We start from the raw sequence: 21917 nt of genomic DNA on the forward strand, positions 1-21917 counted from the left end.
GATGGGCAGGAGCTGGGACCAAGCAATGGGAGCTCACCCCATTGCAGGGATTCGAACCGGCGACCTTCTGATCAGCAAGCCCTAGACTCTGTGGTTTAACCCACAGCGCCACCTGGGTCCATATAAATCCACTATATATCCATAACCCTATGTTTATCCCACTCCCCAAACTGCTCCCTTTCTGAAAGGAGAGGTGGTGTTGTAATGTTGTAATGATGGAATGATAAGGGAGGGAGATAGCTGGAGCAGGACTTCTGGCACAAGTTTTCCAAACTTAAAAAGTAGCCTTTGTGAATGGGTTAATTTCACTGCACACCTGGTAGAAATGGACTAGCTTTTTGTAGTGGATTTTGTGTAAGGGCAGCCAACGCTAAGACTGAAGTGTTAACCAACAATTCCGCTAGCATGATAAGTTTTATTTGTACAGTAGAACCTTCCCATCTTCTCTTCTTTCCATGACCCACCCCCTAAAATCCCCAGGACCCACAAGCAGAAATGAGAGCGTAGGGGAGTTCTATCACACAGCTAAAACTCCTTGCACTAGCAAAACATTTGGATTCTGGACTTATTAAGTGCTGTGACTAGCCTGCCATCAGTGGCAGCACACAGCCTTGGAATGCTGTCCCAGAGAGGCTTACACAGCACCCACTCTGATACTTTCACCACACCAGGTAATTTTATTTTCCATGTCTGTGTCCTTTCTTGAACTGGTCCTATTGAATTATTTTTATGCAGCATTTTTAGATCTTTTACCTTTTAATGCCCTTTATGTTGTTCTTAAAGTAAGCTGTGAGTATAAACATATCAGCAAATAGAGGGATAATTAATAAATTCTGCTTTGCATTAGGAAACCTTAGACACCTGTTTAGAACTTCCATAGAGAATTGAGTTTGACACCTTAGATTTGTCTCTTTCATGAACAAATTGGGGGGGGGGGATATGGCTACCCCATATTGGAGTATATTATGGGGATATTGAGGACTGCTTTTGGAACAGGAAAGTAGATTATACATTTTAATTAAACCAAATAACCATTACTTCTGCGTTTCCCACTAGGTATGCATATCTTTGATTGTATATTTGGCTCAGATCAGCTAAAGAGTTTTGCGCTTTACTTTTTTTTTTTTTTTGGCAGGAGGCAAGGCTGGCCTTCGTGCTTCAGATTACTGCTATCTCCCATTGATTGTCCAGCAAGGCCTGGCACACCTCCAAGGCAAAAGCATGCCACTACAAACCGTTATAAGAGCTGTAACTTGGCTGTTGCAGGGGCATTGTTTCCATTTGTCTTCTTGATCGCTGACCAAGCTGCAAACCAACTGAGAGGCAATGACTGTTCTACTGTCTGCCTTACTCTTGGTGCTGGCTCTCCTATCCTTCTGGAGGATGGCAAAAGGGAAACCGGGGCCCAAGGCAAACTACCCCAGATGCATGCCATCCCTGCCAGTCATCGGAAGCCTTTTTCATTTTATTGGACATACCCAGTACCATCTCTTTTTCCACAGATTGCAGCAGAAGTACGGCAGCCTCTACTCCTTGTACATGGGCTCCAGTTATGTAGTAGTGGTCCACGACTATACCCATGCCAAAGAGGTGCTGCTTAAGAAAGGGAAGATCTTTGGTGGCAGACCTCAAAAGGTAAGCAAGCTACGAGTGTCTTCCTTATTTCTAAGCCATGAAATCTGGTGGGTAGATTGGAAGAGGTGATGAAACAACCGAGTATGTTCTTTTAAGCTCGTAACCGGAGGCACCATTGTCTGCAGCAGAAAACAGGGTGGTTTTAACATGAAAAGGGACATATAGGTGATGAGCATTGAGTCCTCTAACCTCTCCTGTGTTCAGTCATCCCAGAAACATTATCTCCAGCCCAGAACAGGGTACTAGGATTGAGCTAGGCTAGAAGAAATATACCTGATATTTATATGAATGATTCTGCATGGGAAATGAGGTGAGCAGTCATCATTGCATTTTGCCCTCAGCGAAAACTGTTATAATTCTACCGTATGAACTCTCCATCTTCATGCACTTGCTCTTCAGAGCATGATACAAGTGGGTTTCTGTGCTCCTTGAACAAAAGCATCACCCATTTTGTTCCTAAGGAAGAGTTACTACTTGGGTTGCTGAGTTAACTGCAGGTTATAAATTTCTGGAACTGGTTTATTGAATAAGATTATTGATACCTGTAGTACAGTATTCTCTACTCTGATTTGCAGCAGCACTCAAGGGCCTTAGACAAAGTGGTATGTTCATATATTTTGTTTTCCTACCTTTCTGATGTCAGGGAATCATTTAGGTTCTTCTCCTAGGATGTTGACTTTGAAGAGGGACGTGTGTGTGTGTATACAGCAAAACTACTTGACTATGCCATAAAACAAGGCTGATTGTAGAATCTGCAGCGCTGGAATGGTTCCAGAGATGCTTTATTGGTCTTGGCCTTTGAGTAATATGCAACATTTAATAACCTTTCAAAGAAATTCCCAATTTTATGACCCAGATAAATTGTTGCACCTTTTGTTTTGCTTTAAAAAAAGGGGGGGGGGAAGTACAGCCGTAATGAAAATAAAGAAAACAAAGAATCAGAAATGTAAACCAGAAAGTGTCTTATTCTTCGTTTTCTTGTTATGGTAGCATTTTTTAACAATTCAATAAAATAATTTTAATAAATAAATGAATTGCTGCACCTCTTATATTACACCCTCATACCTCTTCAGCATGAATGCAGGTTCTCTAATATACAGATGAAAAGGCACTAATGTTGCAGTATTATGTCAACAGTGGTACCTCGGTTTAAGAACAGCCGTTTACGAACTATTCAGTATAAGAACTCCACAAAACCGGAAATAATGTCCCGGTTTGCGGACTTTACCTCCGTCTACAAATGGAAGCTGCATGGTGGAAGGGCACTGGTGGCGGGAGGCTTCATTAGGGAAAGCGCACCTCAGTTTAAGAATGGTTTTGGTTTAAGAACGGACTTCTGGAACAGATTAAGTTCATAAACCGAGGTACCACTGTATTCAGAAGTAAGTTTCATTACATTCACTAGAGCTGACTTACAGCCGAGTGTAGGACTGCAGCCGAAATCTGTTTTAATTCCAGGATCAAGCGACATCCTCTCTTCTGTAAAAAGAGAACAATTCTGGGGGGAAATAGGCTTTTAACATACAAAGCTGGTTTGGATATGTTTGCCCATTTTATGCCATAGTAATTAGGGAATAACAAACCTGTATCAGTGATATTGTGAATAACTTTTCGGTCTGAAGTGGCTTTAAAAAGTAAATTTTAATCAAATGCAGGAGAATGAATCTGATGAAAATAGTTGTGTGTGTTTTCCTCCTTCCAAGTAAACTAAAACTACAATGCTGTTAAGTTTTCTTCTTCATTGATTAAAGGTGACAACAGACTTGCTGACTCGAAACGGGAAAGACATTGCCTTTGCCAATTACAGCCCAGTCTGGAAAGTTCAGCGCAAGCTGGCACATTCTGCACTTTCCATGTTTGGAAAGGGTTCTCTGGCCCTGGAGAAAATCAGTAAGTAAACAAAGGAAAATGTTGGGATTGCTGTAAGAGAATGCGAAGAAGGGAGCTGAGGAGAGAAGATCCTAATGATGACTCTTGTAGCCAAAACATTAGGGTAATTTGCTCCTCTTTCACTGAATAAAATCTTCATTCTCCTCCAGCCAGAGTGCATATATACACATCCCCAGAATTTAAGCACACACCACAAATCCCAGGTTGAGCTTAGAGAGGAATCTGTTTTTCCAGGTTGCAGCTGAACTGGATTTATGCCATCACTCACTGATCAACTGGTGCTTCCATCACTCTTGAAACCACCTCCTTCCTTGCCTTCTCAGATACTGAAATAGAAAAATGATAGTTATGTGCAAAAATTTTTTTAAAGAGTTTAAAACATTTTTTTTAGCAGATAAATTCAAGTACCTGAAAAATAAAGCAATGTGAAAGTCCACCTGAAACATTGGGGGAGGGGGGCGCAGAGCGGTGGCAACCAAATTAAATTATGTGTGTCCATTCAGGGGAAAAGAACTAGAGGAAGTCTGCACCCATTCCCAGTTCTAAGCAGATCTATACTTGCTCTGAATGTTAAGTCTGTTTCCAACCATTGGTATAGTGTTTGGGTGCAGTTGTGTTGCCTAAACCTTTCAAAGATAGAATTCCATCTTATAGCCATATGCTGGTTTATGCTGGAGCAACTGTGCTCTTTTGGGGAAAGAGTGGGCATTATCTTTCTAGAACTACACTTTGAATAATTTCAGGCATGCATTAGGCATCTGCAACTTTAGGAGTAGCAATCAGATTTCCTTACAAATATTTTCTTTGTACAGTATTATATATTCTTCTCATCACACAGACTACTGGGGTGCAGGTGAATCATGGATTTGTAGTGTAATGGTGTGTTTGGGTTTTTTTAACCTGTATGATATAATGTGAAAAGGTCTAATGGAATACAAATAATCTCAAAGAGCAACAAAAATAAATATATAAAGCAGGATGTCCCAGTTGAATAACTATAGGAAACACATGATCACTGGACCAAAGAAAATTAGATATAATGTACTGGACCATATCCCTTCTAGGCATGCCCCTATGACCCCCTAATATATTGCAGCCAATCTTTGGGGTCAGTTAAGAAGAAAACTCTTTGCAGGGAGGAGCAGCTATGATTCTGATTGTCTTCTATACGTATAGGAGTTAATTTTCTCAGCCTGCATCAGATTGGAACTATCATATGAGAGAAGAGGGGAGCAGGAAGGAGACTGTACAAAATTCTTAGTACTGGGCATTGTCTTGTTTTGCCCTTTACTGTCACTTAGTGGTAGTGGTCAGAACTTTCTTGCAGTGTGGCCAAAGAAATACTCTTTATCAGTCTCTTTCTATTTTAAAAAAAGTAAAACAAAAATAGTCAAGGTCTCAAATTATACTGCGCATGTCAGGAACAATGGAATAGCTACCCAGACAGCAAGAATTCTTAATAAGGGAAGTAGTGTAGTCACTTCAGAAAGATAATGACCTCCCGACAAAGCCATTAGCAAGTTTGTGAAGGAAATGGCTTTGAACCCTTGTCTCCCAAGGTGGAACCAGCATTCTTATCTACTAGATTACCCTATTTCAGAGTTGCCCCATCTCCAAATCTGGGTTGCCAATGTCCCTCACTTTCATACTTTCATCTTTATGCATAACCACCTTCTTCTAGTTCCTAAAGGTTTTAACATCCCTTCATGCATTTCTTCTTTTAGTCTGTCAAGAAGCAGCTACTTTGTGTGAACTTCTGAGTGCTAAACAGGATTTGCCCCTGGACATGGCACCTGAACTGGCACGTGCCGTTACTAATGTGGTGTGCACCATCTGCTTTAACTCCTCCTACCAGCGTGGAGACCCCGAGTTTGAGTCCATGCTCCAATATAGCCAAGGCATTGTGGATACTGTAGCCAAGGAGAGCATGTTGGATATCTTCCCATGGCTTCAGGTGAGAGCTGGTGGGAAGGGTTAGCAACTAAATAACACCTATTCACCTGATTTGCCATTCTTCATTAAGAAAGGTTGAAGAGAGAGGGCTAGGTACTCTTTTACGATAGATAGATAGATAGATAGATAGATAGATAGATAGATAGATAGATAGATAGATAGATGTAGCCAGTTATTCAAGTGGCCAATAGCATATAGATCACCTGACCTAGAATTCTATGAGAGGTAGGGGGGAAATCACTTTGTGTTCATTGAACACAATGTGTACTTTGATTGGGCAAAATCCACAGTTACTTGTTTCAATAGGATATCTTTGATGCAGATATTCCGTACTTCCATGTCCATGCACATCATGTCAATCTTTGCAGTGGATAGAAAGTCAGAATAGGGACCCATAAGGTTTTACTGGAAGAGAAATCACACTAAGTTATACAGGGATTTTGAGGCATGTGCAGGATGCCAGAAGCATCTAGTCAGATCACAGTCTACATTGCACGGAACAGATCTGCCTGCTTCATAAACCTTAGTGCAAGCATCCCCAAACTGCGGCCCTCCAGATGTTTTGGCCTACAACTCCCATGATCCCTAGCTAACAGGACCAGTGGTCAGGGATGATGGGGATTGTAGCCCAAAACATCTGGAGGGCCGAAGTTTGGGGATGCCTGCCTTAGTGGCAGGGATTAACACAGGAGTTCTGGAGAGGGATTATTTTCTGCAGACAGGAAAGGAATTGTCATTATGGTTGTTTCTTTCTCCAGTTCTTTCCCAATAAAGACTTGGCACTCCTGAGGAAGTGTGTGGAAGCAAGAGATCAGCTCCTACAGCAGAAGTTTGCAAAACATAAAGTAAGTAGAATACACTTGTTGTTGTTGTTGTTGTTGTTGCTGTTGTTGTTGTTGTTGTTGTTGTTAATTACTTGTCCTTCGCCCTAAGGTCCTAGGGTGGGTTACAACAATTAAAACACAATATTAAAAACAATTAAAAATAACTTACACACACAGAAGTAAGTTTGGTTCCTAAAAATATGCACCTCAAGTGTCAAAAGCCATGGTAAAGAGATGCATAGAGTAGCAAACCCAGCAAAAGAGAGAAAGTTGCTTCATGGAGATGGAAGGATCTGTGGATAAAAGCAATGAGCATCATAGCAAAAATGAAAATGGTACTCCAATATGAATCACAATTAGGACACAATTTTGGATGATGAGAGAAAAGGGAAGGAGAGAAAGATATGTGCATAAAGGAAGATCTTGCTTCAAGTCTCTAAGCCTTACCTTCTCCCACCTTTTTAACAATAGGCGCACAAGTGGGAAGCAGCCTCAGTTCTGGTGCTCTCAATCACCAGATTTCCTAAATCAGGAAGATGGGGGGATGTTGGCACAGTAAGAAATGTTAAGGTGGACAGAGCACATAGAACAGAAATATCTTACATGCTTTGCTGTCATGTCCTTTGAAGCCCAGGCTTTTAAGAAGAAATACAATATTTCATTTGTGAACCACAATCTTTCTCAGAATGGTTCACAACAATAACAATCAGACTCATGGGCAAACCATATTACCCTCACTATAACAGATATGGAATATCAGGTGCTGTTAGTGGTATCAACAATGGGATTGTGTGGCCTGGCTCTGCTCCCCCAAAAGTTGGTGACGGCAAAGTAGAAATACTAGACAGCAGCTTCCTTTATTTAAAATATGTATATTCTGCCTTTCCTCATAGAGTTCAAACCATTACTGTGTTCTTCATGTCAAGACAGTGGTTATACTTTTGGGGTTAGCTGCGGGAAAGACAGTTTCAAATCCTTGCTCATCTTTTATTGCTGTTCAGGGTAGCCTTTCAAGTTAGTGGGCATATGGTCACAGCTTCAGAATTTTAAAACAATATTTGCATTTTATGTTTTATTTCCCTCTTGCGTGTTTTGGGGGGAGGCCTGACAGTGACAGTGACAGTGGCTGGCAGCTGGCATTTTAAACTGTTCTTAAAGACCACTGACAGTAGTTGTTTTGGGGGTTGGGGGTAGGTAGATGATGGCGTAGACCTTAAATTGTCGCTCAATCTTAGCCCACAGTTGCTTTCATCTTCTACCCAGGAAATGTTCAGCAATGAGGATTCCGCCAATTGTTTAATAAGCGTACTCCTGAGAGCCAAACTCAACATGGAAAACAACAATAGTCATCTGTTGCCTGGGCAGGAGCTGACAGACGACCACCTGCTCATGACAGTGGCTGACATCTTTGGAGCTGGTGTGGAGACGACCACAACTGTGTTGAAGTGGATTGTGCTCTACCTCCTGCACTACCCAGAGGTACAGCTCCTCTAAGTCCTGCCTGAATTCCTGGGGATTCTTGACAGTGTGTTATGTGAACAAGACAAAGAAGAGTAGCATAAAGTGCAATCCTGTGCAGGTTCAAGCCCCACGTCAATTCCTGCATTGCAGGGAGTTGGGCTAAATGACCCTCGTGGTACCTTCCAACCCTACAATTCTATGAAACAGTCAATATCATCTAATGCAAACAAGTCAGGATGAATGCTCAATAAATAGGTCACCTGGAAGTAGGGATGGGGGAGAATTTTGATGCAGTTCTCATTTAAAGGTGAACCTATCTAATTCACACTTTCAGAAACAATATGTGAACCAAAAGAAAGCCATCCTTCAAAATTAACACTTTGCTGAATTTTATGCAATGCAGTTCTCCTGCTAAGTAATGGGTACCAAAAGGGCATATACTGGGGTAAAGTATACATATAAATGTATGTATTAGTTAAAATAACACAGAAAAGTTCATTATATTTGGGGGGAGGAATTGCTTTGCAAAAAATGTATATTTAGGCAAAATTGTATACAAAAATGTGCACACTGGGAGAAATTTGTGCTAAAATGCTAGTGAATTTTCACGAGGACTTTAAAAAGAAATCACCCAATCCACACACTGACCTACCACATACAGTAATTAAAAATGGCTCCCTTGTAGCAGCATATGTTCCAGTCCTCCCCAAACAAGCAATACCATAGCTTCCCGCACCCCTCTGTTAGCACAGGAGGTCTTGGTAAATGGGAAATAGAAAAAGCGGCGTAGTTTCTCACACCTACTGCGTGAGCAAAGGAATTAATACAAGAAGCCCTATTTCAAAAGTACTTGAAGAGGCAGTAGCTTTCTTTCCACTGCTGAGTCGCCCAACTGTAAGAAAAAGAGTAAGGCCGACAGTTAAAGAAATTAGGGGAAGAAGAGAGCTGAATTGCAGACTTCCTAACCTGCTGCTCTCATTGTCTGATTTGTCTAACTCTTCCACACTTCCCAGGTGCAGCAAAAGATCCAAGAGGAACTGGATCAGAAACTTGGCTTTAACAGATATCCTCAGCTTGATGACCGGCAACACTTGCCTTATTTGGACGCTACCATTAGTGAAACTCTGCGCATCCGGCCTGTAGCTCCACTCCTTATCCCACACGAGGCACTGGCAGATACAAGGTAAATTCCATTTCCAAAAGTGAGATCTGCTGCAAAGTTGAGGTGCGGAAGGAGACATAAGGGCATCAGTAAGAGGAAGTCACTGATGGGCTTTGTCTTTCTGCAGCATTGGGAAATACGACATTCCAAAGGGAGCTCACGTTATGATTAACCTGTGGTCCATTCACCATGATGAGAAAGAGTGGGACAAGCCAGAGGAATTTAATCCAGGTGAGTATGCCACACTGCCTCCTGGCATGTGTGTGTGTGTGTGTGTGTTGCTTAAATTCCCTTTTTGTCTGGGCAGGGTGGATTTTCAACACACTTTTTCTATTCCTTTTCCAGCCCAGTAACTGAAACTGCCTTGATCACATCTCTGGTGGGATAGGGACAAAGGTGAAAGCTGTTTCCTAGTTTTGCTGGATCTCTCAGCGGCCTTTGATACCATCAACCGTTACATCCTTCTGGAGCTGGGGACACTGTTATACAGTGGTTCTGCTCCTTCCTCCTGGGCAGTGTCCAGAAAGTGGTGTTGGGGGATGAGTGTTCAGACCTCTGGGCTCTCACTTGTGGGGTGCCTCAGAGCTCCATCCTCTCCCTCATGATTTTTAACATCCACATGAAGCCGCTGGAGAGATCATCACGGGGTTTGGGCTGGGTGTTCATCAGTATGTGGATGATATCCAGCTCTACCTCTCTTTTAAATCAGAAGCAGTGAAGGTGGTGAATGTCCTGTGTGAGTGTCTGGAGGCAGTTGGAGGATAGATGGCAGCTAACGGATTGAGGCTGAACCCTGACTAGACAGAAGTACTGTTTTGGGGGGACAGGGGGCTGGTAGGTGTGGGGGACTCCCTGGTCCTGTGTTATAGAATTACTGTCCACGGGCACATTTGGGAAGGGTCTGTGTCAAGAGCCTTCGGCCTCCAAATATTTGTTTATTTCAATACTTTGTATACTGTTTGATCACAGCAATACCTAAGCGGCATAGTGGAGGACCATTATAATAAGACTAAAAATGAGTTAAAACAATAAAATCAGAATTCATTCAGAAAGCCTGCTGGAATAATTAAAAACGTCTTCAGTAAGTGCCAAAAGTGCAACAGGAAGACAGGAGTTCCACAAAACTGGACCCACAGTACTGAATGTACGAGCCATGTATCTGAGCCATGAGGAATCACTAATAGTGACTCCCCCAGGCAGCCGGAGCCTGAGCAGGGATATAAGGGATCAGGTACGAGGTATCCTGGACCCAACTTGTTAAGGGGCTCATTAAAGAATACAAGAAACCATGAACATGATCTGGTAGCATAGGAACTACAACTCCCATCAGCCTCAGCAAGCATGGCCAAGGACCAGGGATGATGGGTCAAAGTTTCCCTTCATCTGGACTATAGAGATATTCCAGCCAAGTTCTTGTATGATACCAGTTTATGTTTTACGTGTGTTCTTCCTCCCACACAGGACGTTTCCTGGATAAGGATGGGAAGAGAATCGCCTCTCCCTCACCCAGTTATCTTCCCTTTGGAGCTGGTATCCGGGTTTGTTTGGGAGAAGTCCTGGCCAAGATGGAGCTGTTCCTCTTTATAGCTTGGACCTTGCAGAGATTCACACTCAGCGTCCCTCAAGGCCACACACTGCCTGAACCAGAGGGGAAATTTGGAGTTGTGCTTCAAGTACCAAAGTTCAAAGTGAAGGCCACACTGCGGGAAGCTTGGAAGGCCAAAGTAAGAGATGAGTGACATCATTTGGCTCTCAAACAGCCTCCCTAAATGGAAAGAGACCAAAAATTACTTCAGCTGGATCAGTAAGAGATTTACTGGATAAGTGTGTCAAGAAGGGGAAGTAAACTGCTTGGTAAAGGACACGAGTCACTATCCACATAGTAGAATATATTAGCCACATTGGACAAAGGCAGAAAGGACACCACAGTTCATAAGAAACTTCTTCTTGACATCAAAAGTTGCATCTTCTTCCATCTCTCCCTCAGACTCCAATGGAATAACTGAGAATGCAATGTTTTGCATGGCAGAGCAGTGACAACTCTGAAGTGTCTCTAAACAAAGAGGTCACCCCACTTGTCTCCCATTGCTGGACTCCTGCCATTAACCTATACTGTTAATTTTCTTTCAGTGATCTTAACCTGTGGAACACAGCTCACCCATTTAGATATGTACTTTGCCCCTTCTGTGTCCTCCCATTCTTTTTTTTTTTTTTTTGGTGCCGCCATTGACCTTAGCACAGGGTCCTCAAATGCTTGTGCTGAAAGATCTGATCATGATTAGTTAGGAAATCAACAGACAGCAGCCAAAGCACTAGCACAACACATTAGGGAAAGCACTGGTTTGAGAAGAGAGAGCATGCATAAAACAAGGACAGAGCACTGCAAAACCATTGCCATGGGTCTTATGTAACTTAACTATGAGCACCAGAAGCAGATGGGACTACTGTGATGTCTCTGTTGTTTGCCAGTACCTGTGGACAGCAAGAAAAAAATCCACAACTTTGAATGCAACCCATTTTATGTCCTAGTACTTTTTGTAGAGAGGGGAGAACATTAGCTGTCCAATGATGGGATTAAAATAGCTTTAGGAAGTGTGTCGGATGAAAAGCCAAACTGGTTGGTTCTTATCTAGGGTGAGCGCAGGCAGAAGCTGTGGATATAACATCAAATTATAAGGGGTTACTTCAAGGAAGAAAATTAGCTCTCATTTAAAGCCAGGGTATAGTTAGGGAGGTCTGATCAGTTGGCTTTACAAAAGAATTGTATTTGCAGTGCGTGAGAAGAGCAACAGCCTCATACCTCAGCTGGAGTCTGTTCACAACATGTATTTGTTCAAAATTGAGGCCTATGCAGTACAGGAGAGTTAAGAAATCTGTGTCTTCCGGATGTTGGTGGACTACAAGCCCCATCCCTAATCATTGGGCATTCTGGGTGGGACTGATGGGAGTTAGGAGTCTAACAATATCTGGAAGGCCACATCTTCCCATTCTTGCAGTAAAAGCCTTCTGCTACAAGGATAGGGCTTTCTCAGATTTATAGGGCTATTGACTTATATTACTACAGAGAAAAAGCCAGAAACTAATTTCACCCACTTCCAAATCTGGTACAGCTTACTTCCACCCCACTATATCGTCCCTCTAGAAATGCCATTGAGTTTAGTTACCTGCATCCTATTACTCTCACATACAGCTTTTCTTCCACCCACATATTTTTGATTTTCCACCTGGTGTTTTGCTCAATACAACTGCCAAAAGGGTTTTTTCTTTTCTTTTTCTTTTTCTAATTTGCTTTTCTGTTTTATCATATCATCAACGCATACTGTGTTACAGTCAGACACAGGACAATTGGAAAAAAGAAAAAAATAACATATATATACAACACATATATATGAATAATAATGGTAACATAGCTTATTCCTTCAGTTTATTTGACTCTTATAAACCTTAGTTTTTACTCCCCTTCCACTCTTTCCTTGGTTTCCTAACTGCTATCTTTTCAACTGCGTTTTCTTACTCTACTAAGCTGTTTTCGGTACCTTATATTACCCCACATTGTAACACCTACTGCTGAGTGTTTTTGTCAGCCTGTTATGATTATATTTATCCATATAATCTATATATAATGTCCAGTCTTCTTTTAAATTCTTATTACTTCTTAATCTATTTGTCTGGCTGGCAAATTCTATATATTCTAATATTTTAAGGTGCCATTCTTCTCTTGATAGCACAAAAGTAGAGAACAGATGCAGTACTATCAGAATTCAGGCAGCTGTGGCCACATACATCCATAGAATAATCTGATTTTTTTGGGGGGGGGATTTCTGTTATTATTCCCAGAAGGAAAGCTTCTGGGTTTTTGGGATACGTTTTTAAAACATTTTCTTAAGTTTGTTGTATTCCATCTCCCAGAATTCTTTTATTATTCTACAAAACCATCATGGTTTTGATAAAATGTATCAGTTGTTTCTTTGCACTTCCAACATAGGTCACTTTACGATGTAAACATTTTGGCTAGTTTGCTTGCACCTGTGGATAATTTTTAGGTAGTTCTTTTTTAAATACATAACTAGCAGTGAATTTTTAAGTTTGTTTTCCACAATTGTTCCCACAGGTTCAGATCAATATTATGACCCACATCTTGTGCCCATTTGAGATGATTTTACAAATTCTTCTTTCGTTTCCCAATCAAGTAATATCCTATACATTTTAGATAAATTTTTAACTCTAAATCTTAATATTTCTTTTTCAAATTTTGATAGTTTTTCTGTGAATCCCAAATTCTTATCTATCTTAAATTTTGAATTGATTTGGTGATAATTTTGTCAGTCCAACACGTACTCTTTAATCTCTTCATTTTCATTTTTGGTTCTCCTTCTGAGAAGTCTAGCAATTCATTATTGGTATCCCAGTTGTCATTCATATTAACTTTTTTCCTTGTCTCAGCTTCTATTGGGAATAACCACTTTGGTGTTTCATTTTCTTTCTTTTTTTGTATTTTCCCCATACTCTAATTAAGTTTTTTCTAATAACATGATTGGCGAAGCTTTTACTTATTTCAGCTTTGCCGTACCAAATGCCAGCCGTATTTGACATCATGGTCCTCCAAGTCTAGCAACTGTGTATTTTTTAGCAATACCCAGTCTTTAATCCAACACAGGCAGGCAGCTTCAAAATACAATTCTAAGTCAGGGAATGCGAAACCTCCTCTGTCTTTTATGTTGATAAGGATCTTATGTTTTATCCTAGTTTTCTTCCCCCTCCAGATAAACTTAGACAGATCTTTTCACCAATTTTTCAGACATCGTATATTGTTAAGTATTGGGATCATTTGGAATAGGAATAGAATTAGAAGAAATGAGGGGGAAATTACCGCTGGAAAATAGAGAAAAAAGCGGAGTACTTAGGAATGTGGCTATGGGTAAATAATCATAATATCTATAAAGATAATTATGTGAGGACTTAGAAAGAAATTAAAAAAGACTTAGATATATGGAGCAGAATGCAATTATCATAATGGGGAGAATCTCAGCAATAAAATGAATATTCTCCCCAAAAATGCTAAAAGGGTTTTATTTTTATTACAGTACTTATTTTGGAATATATAAATCTGATTTGGGAACTGTTTATTCAGCCAAAGGGTAACAGGGTGTGAACCCCATTAAGCTTCTGATTAAACATGGTTAGTTTGCATACCATTTGCAGCAGGGACTTTAAATTGAGGGGGGTGATGATGATCCAATAAAAAGGATTCAATAAAGTTGTCCTAGTTTTATTAACACAAACCAATTTTGCTTTTTTAAAATGCTAAGATTTCTCGCTAAAAGCAACAATCCTACACTCATTTACCTGGGAACAAACCACACTGGAAATTTCTTCCAATAGAATGGCAGTGTAACTTTGCTAATAAATGATTAAAATATACCAACTAGTAAATTAGGACACTTCAGCTATTTCAGAAGGGAATCTTTGCTATACTCATACTCACAATTGCTTGGAAGCAAAGATCACCATATTCAACGTGACGTACTCCATGTTGATGATGTATAATTCTACAAAGTTACTGAAAGGTTTATAGAACTACAGTCACAATTGCTTTCTTAGTTGGTTGATTCCTCTACTTATTAGTATATTTGCTACTAGACCTACAGAACCCTTTCTCCATATTCCTTGTATGCATGGATGAACTTGTGTGCATATTTTACCATCATTGCTTCACACTTACCATGGTTTTATGATCTACATGTATTATGGATTCTGGCTGAATTAAAACACAACCCTCAGCAATTGATGTCACATTTCACTGAAGTAGAGAGCATGTACTTTTGTCCTGGCCATAAAAGCAAAAGGTAAAAGGTGCAAGTGTGCAGAGAAGCTGGAGATTGTTTTATATTATTTGAACTCACAGTATACAAAATAGCACCAATAACAGAAGTCACACTGAATAGAGAAGAAGAGAGTTTGGATTTGATATCCCACTTTATCACTATCCGAAGGAGTCTCAAAGCGGCTAACAATCTCCTTTCCCTTCCTCCCCAACAGACAACCTGTGAGGTGGGTGGGGCTGAGAGACTTCAGAGAAGTGTGACTAGCCCAAGGTCACCCAGCAGCTGCATGTGGAAGAGTGGAGACGCGAACCCGGTCCCCCAGATTACAAGTCTACCACTCTTAACCACTACACCACATTGGCTCTCGCCAGTGTGATGTGTGAAGTGTGAAGCAATGATGTGTGAAGCAATGATGGTAAAATATGCACACAAGTTCATCCATGCATACAAGGAATATGGAGAAAGGGTTCTGTAGGTCTAGTGGCAAATATACTAATAGAGGAATCAACCAACCAAGAAAGCAAGGAACCATCCTACCATTTCTTCAGTCCCCAAAGGCCAGATGAAGGCTTTAACTGATGTCTAAAAGACGTCAACCAGGAGAACAAATGTCTCTCTGATGGGCGGCAGTTCCAAAACTGATCAAATTTGGCTACACAGTGGCATTACTGGAGGCAAACAAAACCCTCACACTGCCTTCAATGTGAAGGGGCAGGAGAGAAAGGAACACAACCCTTATCCAGTCAACTGGATCAACACTTCCTGTTTTGCCATCCTGGTTTAGTTGCCTATTAGCATTCCCCTCTCCCAGGCCAGCTATATGTGTACAGTATGCGGTTGCAGGACTAGTTGAAGCAGAATGTGGATGAAGACCCACAACTGCATGCACATCCCACTGAAAGCAGTACTAGTACAAGAGAGGTGGACAATACCCACATTCAGAGGTGTTGTTCATCTTTCAACAGCAAGCACATTTCAACAGAATGAGCATCCATAGTCTACCACAATTAGTCAACTTGGCCAGGGTGAATGAGCATCAGTCTGGCTGTTTCAGCAACTCTTCTGCACATTAGCTGCCTTGCTAACAGTTTGCATATACTGGGGAGCTCGCTAGATGGCACCAGCACACACATATTTACAACAGTTCCTAGTGATTATGATACAAGTCACTCAGCTGCAGTTGCAGTATATTAAAAGATTCCAAAAATGAGAGATTCCAAAATACCAAACGTATCACAAAACAATGTGCAAGCTTTTGAGTTCTTAAGAACTCTAAATCAGGCTAGATGGTAAACAGCAGTGAGGAGAGGGAAAAGTAGCTTATGGGTGATGCTGAAGACATGTTTTCTCTATCTGGTCAAAGTCTTAAAATAGAAAGGGGGAGGAGGTAGCAGAGATTCAAATGGGATTTTTGGCCTGTTGTGCAGGTGTCAGTTTGCACCAAAGCCTGCTGGGAAACAGAAGGGTAACGAGGCAGAACCCTCATCTCTGAAAACACAGTAGACAGTGACTGGCCCAAGGTCACCACATGAGCCTCATGATCGAGTAAGGATATGAACCCTGGTCTCTCAGGTCTTAGTCCAACACTAACAACTACACCACACTGGCTCCTTGTTTGGTGTAAAAGAGAAATAAGAGAAAGTAGTCCTTATGCTAGAAAAGCTGGAAATTACTTGTGCAAAGCAATAAGTCAATAGAATATAATTGTAGAGTTGGAAGGGACCATGAGGATCATCTAGTCTAGACTGGCTAAAATGTACAGGAACCAAAATAAGTTGTGTTGGAAATGCAAAACATCAGTTGGGGAATTTTATCACATGTGGTGGGAGTGTGATAGGATTAAAAAAATTGGGAATCAGTGTACAATGAATTAAAAATATATATTGAGATATACTTTTCCAAAAAAGCCAGAGGCCTTTCTATTGGGGCTAGTAGATAAAGAAATCTTAAAAGTGGATCAAAGATTTTTTATGTACGCCACTGTGGCTGCTAGAATATTAATTGCCCAGAAATGGAAATCACAGGAGATTCCTTCAATTACAGAGTGGCAAATGAAGGTATTGGAGTATATGGAAATGGCCAAATTAACCCATAGAGTTCGGGACCAGGACAATGAGAAATTTTGGTTAGAATGGAGTAAATTTATTGATTATGCTAAGAACAATTACAAGGGAATGACATCGTTAGCGGTAATGGCATAACTCCTACATCGCTGAGATTGTAATTAAGTTAGATAATACGAGAGAGGATTTACCATTTGGTGGGAGGAGGGAAGTCACAATGTATTGGACTTATGTTGTATAGATGCATTATTGTATTCTTGTTTAATTGAATTGAATAAAAATTTATTGGTCAAAAAAAAAGAGAGGATCATCTAGTCCAGGCATCCCCAAACTGCGGCCCTCCAGATGTTTTGGCCTACAACTCCCATGATCCCTAGCTAACAGGACCAGTGGTCAGGGAAGATGGGAAATGTAGTCCAAAACATCTGGAGGGCCGAAGTCTGGGGATGCCTGATCTAGTCCAACCCCCCTGCAATGTAGGGACCTTTCACCCAATGTGAGGCTCAAACCCATGACCCTGAGATTAAGAGCCTCAAGTTTCACTGACTGAGCTATATAGAGGGAGTCTGAGGACTGAGGACCTGTTATGTGGTGGCTAACTTCTCTTGGTTCAAAATGCTAGTCTCATGTCTATCAAGGTGCACCATGCATGGCCTATAAATAGCTCATGGTGGATTGACTTAAAAACAAACCCAAACTCTTAATTTTCTTATCTTTTTCTTTAAGTGTACATAGTAAGGAAAATGGTTAAGCAAGAGAGAGAGCTTAAGAAAAGCTCGACACAGTGAAATAAGGAGTAGAAAGAGAATAAATACTCTACAATTGCCACAAGATGGAGATCATCCTCAGACCTCTAGCTCTAAGCATTGGCTGTTGCAAAATAAAAATCAATCTCAAGCCATGCAATCTTTGTGAGGGAAGTTCCTGGTACAGGGCTCTCTCTCTCTCTCTCTCTCTCTCTCTCTCTCTCTCTCTCTCTCTCTCTCTCTCTCTGTGTGCGTGTGTCTTGGAAGGACTGCAAGGAAGAGCTCAGAGTGTACCACAGTCAATATCTATTTGCCTTGGTAAAGTGTGAGATTTATTGATCAAGGGCTCCTAACAGCACAGTCCAGTGTACGAGGTTTTTGGGACTACAAAGTTAAGAAATGAAACCCACCATTCTGAAAAGGTGTCCTTATTAGTCCTTATACTTGAGCAAGTTTTTAGTGAGCACCAGTCGTGAGTTTCATAACCTGGATTATGTCCAATAACACTGGAAGTGTATGAGTGGGTGTCTTTTATGTAAGGAACAAAACTGCCATCAAGTTTTCCCAAACAGACTCATGCCACTTTCACCATTCTATAAAACCACCAAGGCACTCACACATACACCCACAGGGGCCTTCTTTGCTCCCCTTCTCCCTCTGAAATCAGACTGCAAAGAAACATGCTGTTGTAGCAAAAATAAGGTTACACCTAGACAGACACACACACACACACACACACAGAGAGAGAGAGACAGACAGACAGACAGACAGACAGACAGACAGACAGAAAGAGATATGCACATGTTAATTATGCCAGTTTGCAAATGCCCTTACAAGCTCAAACAAACCAGATTTTGGCAAATTCTTCCACTCTTTCCTTGCCCGCTCTTCTCTTGATATACTGTAGTCACCAGTTTCTGACTAGGTATAGAATGTTTTCAACATAAAGCAACATGGTCAGCGGCTCTTGCTGATTAAACTAAGAGGAAAATGCTCAGTACCCCCAATATGATCTTCCAGGTGGCCAAACTCTGTTTGCTTTCAAGCTTTTGTTTGTATTACCGGTAACTAAATGTCACCCACTGAAGCCTGCATCCTTTTGCTCAACCTAAATTCTGCCTTCTTCCTTTGCTATCCAGATAGACATGAAATAAAGTATCCTTCCAGATGTAATATCAAGACCTGGGATGCCACTTTGGCCTATGATTTAATGACCTTGGATTTCCCATTCGCTGGTAAACACTCCTTCTGAAATCACTTCTATCAGTATTTATATCCCCACCAGCTGCCTCACAGCTTAAATTCCCATATTTTAGCTTGAGGGCTCTGTCCCATAACCCCAGCTTGCTGAAGCTCAGATTTAGCAGCCTGCAATAGGTGTAGGCACATATATATAGATTAAAACATCACCAGGGCACAATGGGAGAAACAAAACCGGATGATAGTATCAAGTCTCTCCGCTTTCCATACTAGGTTACAGAAGATTATTTTTAAAAATTATTTAGCTAGGTGGAAAAGGTAGAATGCATTGCTTCAAAAATAATTATAAAATGTAGAGCCTGGATATAACAAAATAAGAGATTTATCATGATCAGGCAGCCCTGCAGTATCCTGGAACTACTTGGGAAAACCAGTAGTAGCAAGCTATTTGTTTGCAGGTCCATAGGTGCTAAAATATTCTTATCCCTTGGAGAAAACGTATCCTTACACTTTCCTTTGTCAATAATGATTCATAGGATGGCGTGAAAGGGGATATGCCCTGCCTTTCTGCCATTGGTTGTACTGCCACCTTGTATTTTCCTGTTGCCATTGTCCAGGCCTCACCCTAAGCAGATTATTATTATTTTATTATTTATTAAATTTGTATACTGCCCTTCATCTGGAGATCACAGGGCATTTTGCAACATAAAAACACAAAATGAGAACACAAAATACAAGAACAAAAATGAACCAATAATTTCCCTCCCACAAACCTATTTAAAAGGCCATAGAATGTTCAATCAGTCGAATGCCCAGTTATAGAGAAACATGTTCACCTTGTGCAGAAATATACGCTGTACCATTTACACTGTCACTGATGTCAAACAGGATTAAGCAATCCAGCTTTCTCTGTGTTATCTTGGGATGACACTTAGCAGGAAAAGTGGAAAATCCCTGAACACTCAAAGCAGCCTGGGAAAAAAAAATACTATTGGAGTATTTTAGCATATTGGAGCTCTTACAAAGGATATGGTGGGCATTATCCAATGTTGCGCTACTGAGAGCGATTTTCAATATCAAAATACTCCCCCTCCCCACACACTTTCCAGGGAAGACTTTCTATATCAGTATATATTTAGAAATATTACAAAAGCATAGAAACTTGTCATCTACACAGATCCATCAAAATTCTACAGCCCAGTTTGAAAGTGGTCATTGCTATTGAGACAGGTGCAAAGATACACTGAACAGATGCTGGTTAATCTTCCCCGGAAGGTCTCATCCTGAAATAATTAGAGATTACTTCTCTTTACAACAGGTGGTTCTGACAACATTGGCCAATGCCAACACATTCCTTTTGTGAATCTTCTCAAGCTCTTGGGTCTCCTCAGCCACTTGCTGCATGGGGCAATGCAATTTGATTAATTGGCTTCATGTCTTTTTAAGTGTCCTCTTATTGCTTATATTAAGAGACAGAGTCCGTTTACTCCCTTCATATGCTTTACCTTCTGTCATACTCTCCAGTCTCCACATTCTGACATTGGTTGACTTTCACAGTCTCAATGCCTTTCACTAGAACTATGTTAATGCATTCCTTGTGCCTCATGCCAAAGGGTGAACAATTAAGACCAGAAATTTCCAGAAGTGGAGTTACTGATTCTTACTGCTAAGGGCTTTACAGACATCTTATTAAACACAATTCTTCATGACGGTATAAGAGCAAAATGTCATGGACAGCCCTGGGGTTACTGTATTTAAAATCAACACCACTCATTTTAGCACTCAGCTTCAAGGGAGTGCCCTGAATATGTGCCAGAAGTGAGAATTCAACACCTGAAATGGTTTCCAGAAGCAGTTTCACACCTACAGAGGACCTGATAGGGAACAAGAAAGAGAAAGCGTAGGCTAGGGGATAGCATTACAGAACCATGGCTAGGGGATAGCATTACAAGATATGATGTATTTACATCACAAACAACTAATGAATATTTGTGGGAATGTGTGCTTCCCCTTCAGCAACAATTGAACTTGCTAACACTGAGAGAACCTACCCAAGTCAATGAGCAATGCCTGTCGATTTCACTGGAATCTGTTTATTACTGTTCCTTCAGATGGGAATAAACTTCTCCCGTTGCTTCCCATGCTGAGTCCTCGTGTGCTTCTGGCTCCCTAGGTAATTATACCAAGTTACACAATCACCCTAGGGACATATGAAGCAATGGTAAGCAGGAGGTTGTTACTTTCTTGCAGCGGACACTGAACAAAAGCAATAAAGCATGGTGAATTAATACCAAAATACCTGTGGGCCCTCCAACCTGGGCATGTGGCCAGATGAACTGGGAAACCATGTACCCTCAGAGCACAGCTGCTCTTCAATCACAAACAAATCCAGAAAGAAATATTCTCCCTCTCATATTCCAAATGTCTTGCTGACAGTCTGGCTCTGAGGAAGCTGCCACAGCATACTTACCTCTCTGAGTATGTGCAGAAAATACATATTCATACAATTGTAGAGTTGGAAGGGACCGGAGGGTTATCTAATCCAACCCCCATAATCTTGGATTTCTTAATTTCCTATGGATCTAAAAAACTGTAGATTGGCATAGATGTTAATTATTCCAAGTCAATATTGCCCCCTAAAGAGGAACAGCTTGCACATTATATTGGGGAAACTTGTTTGCACAAATGCGTACAAGAAATTTGCAGTAAAATGCTGGTGAATTTTCATTGGGATTTTTTAATTCATTTTTTAAAAATCACAAATTGTTGCAAGAGAAGCTGAATTTAAGATTGGGAAAAAGGAGAAACAGAGAGATCCTCCCACCCTAAATAAACCATAAGAAGCTACTGAACACCACCTTCTGGGGAGCAACAATGGAAGAAGGCACTTAATAATAATAATAATAATAATAATAATAATAATAATAATAATAATAATAATTTATTATTTATACCCCGCCCATCTGGCCGGGTTCCCCCAGCCACTCTGGGCGGCTTCCAAGAAAACACTAAATTACAGAAATCCATCAAACATTAAAAGCTTCCCTAAACAGGGCTGCCTTGAGATGCCTTCTAAAGGTCTGGTAATTGTTGTTCTCTTTGACCTCTAGTGGGAGGGCATTCCACTTGCATTAAAACGCCAGCTTGAGGGCTGCCTA

At 40.8% G+C, this 21917-nt stretch overlaps 1 protein-coding gene and 1 long non-coding RNA gene across 3 annotated transcripts; one reads left to right on the top strand and one right to left on the bottom strand.

Annotated features, from left to right (window-relative positions):
* Positions 1–1257: 1257 nt before the first annotated feature.
* Positions 1258–10664, top strand: CYP17A1 (cytochrome P450 family 17 subfamily A member 1). The gene is made up of 8 exons (XM_060274709.2): positions 1258–1635; positions 3387–3525; positions 5250–5479; positions 6237–6323; positions 7566–7781; positions 8777–8946; positions 9053–9156; positions 10387–10664. Exons 1-8 carry the CDS (start codon positions 1327–1329, stop codon positions 10662–10664), a joined length of 1533 nt encoding a protein of 510 aa, XP_060130692.1. The 5' UTR covers positions 1258–1326.
* LOC148685679 (uncharacterized) lies at positions 3258–20959 on the bottom strand. 2 transcript variants are annotated; one of them, XR_015950006.1, is made up of 5 exons: positions 20811–20959; positions 10432–10690; positions 8859–8975; positions 6472–6595; positions 3258–3851 (listed from the first exon to the last, which is right to left on the bottom strand). It is a non-coding gene; the product is annotated as an uncharacterized LOC148685679 (long non-coding RNA). The 2 variants fall into 2 exon arrangements; XR_015950005.1 differs by lacking the exons at positions 10432–10690; positions 20811–20959 and having other exon boundaries at positions 8859–8997.
* Positions 20960–21917: the final 958 nt, after the last annotated feature.

This window comes from Zootoca vivipara, chromosome 5 (genome assembly GCF_965207765.1).
Source record: "Zootoca vivipara chromosome 5, rZooViv2.hap1.1, whole genome shotgun sequence".
NCBI lineage: Eukaryota > Metazoa > Chordata > Lepidosauria > Squamata > Lacertidae > Zootoca > Zootoca vivipara.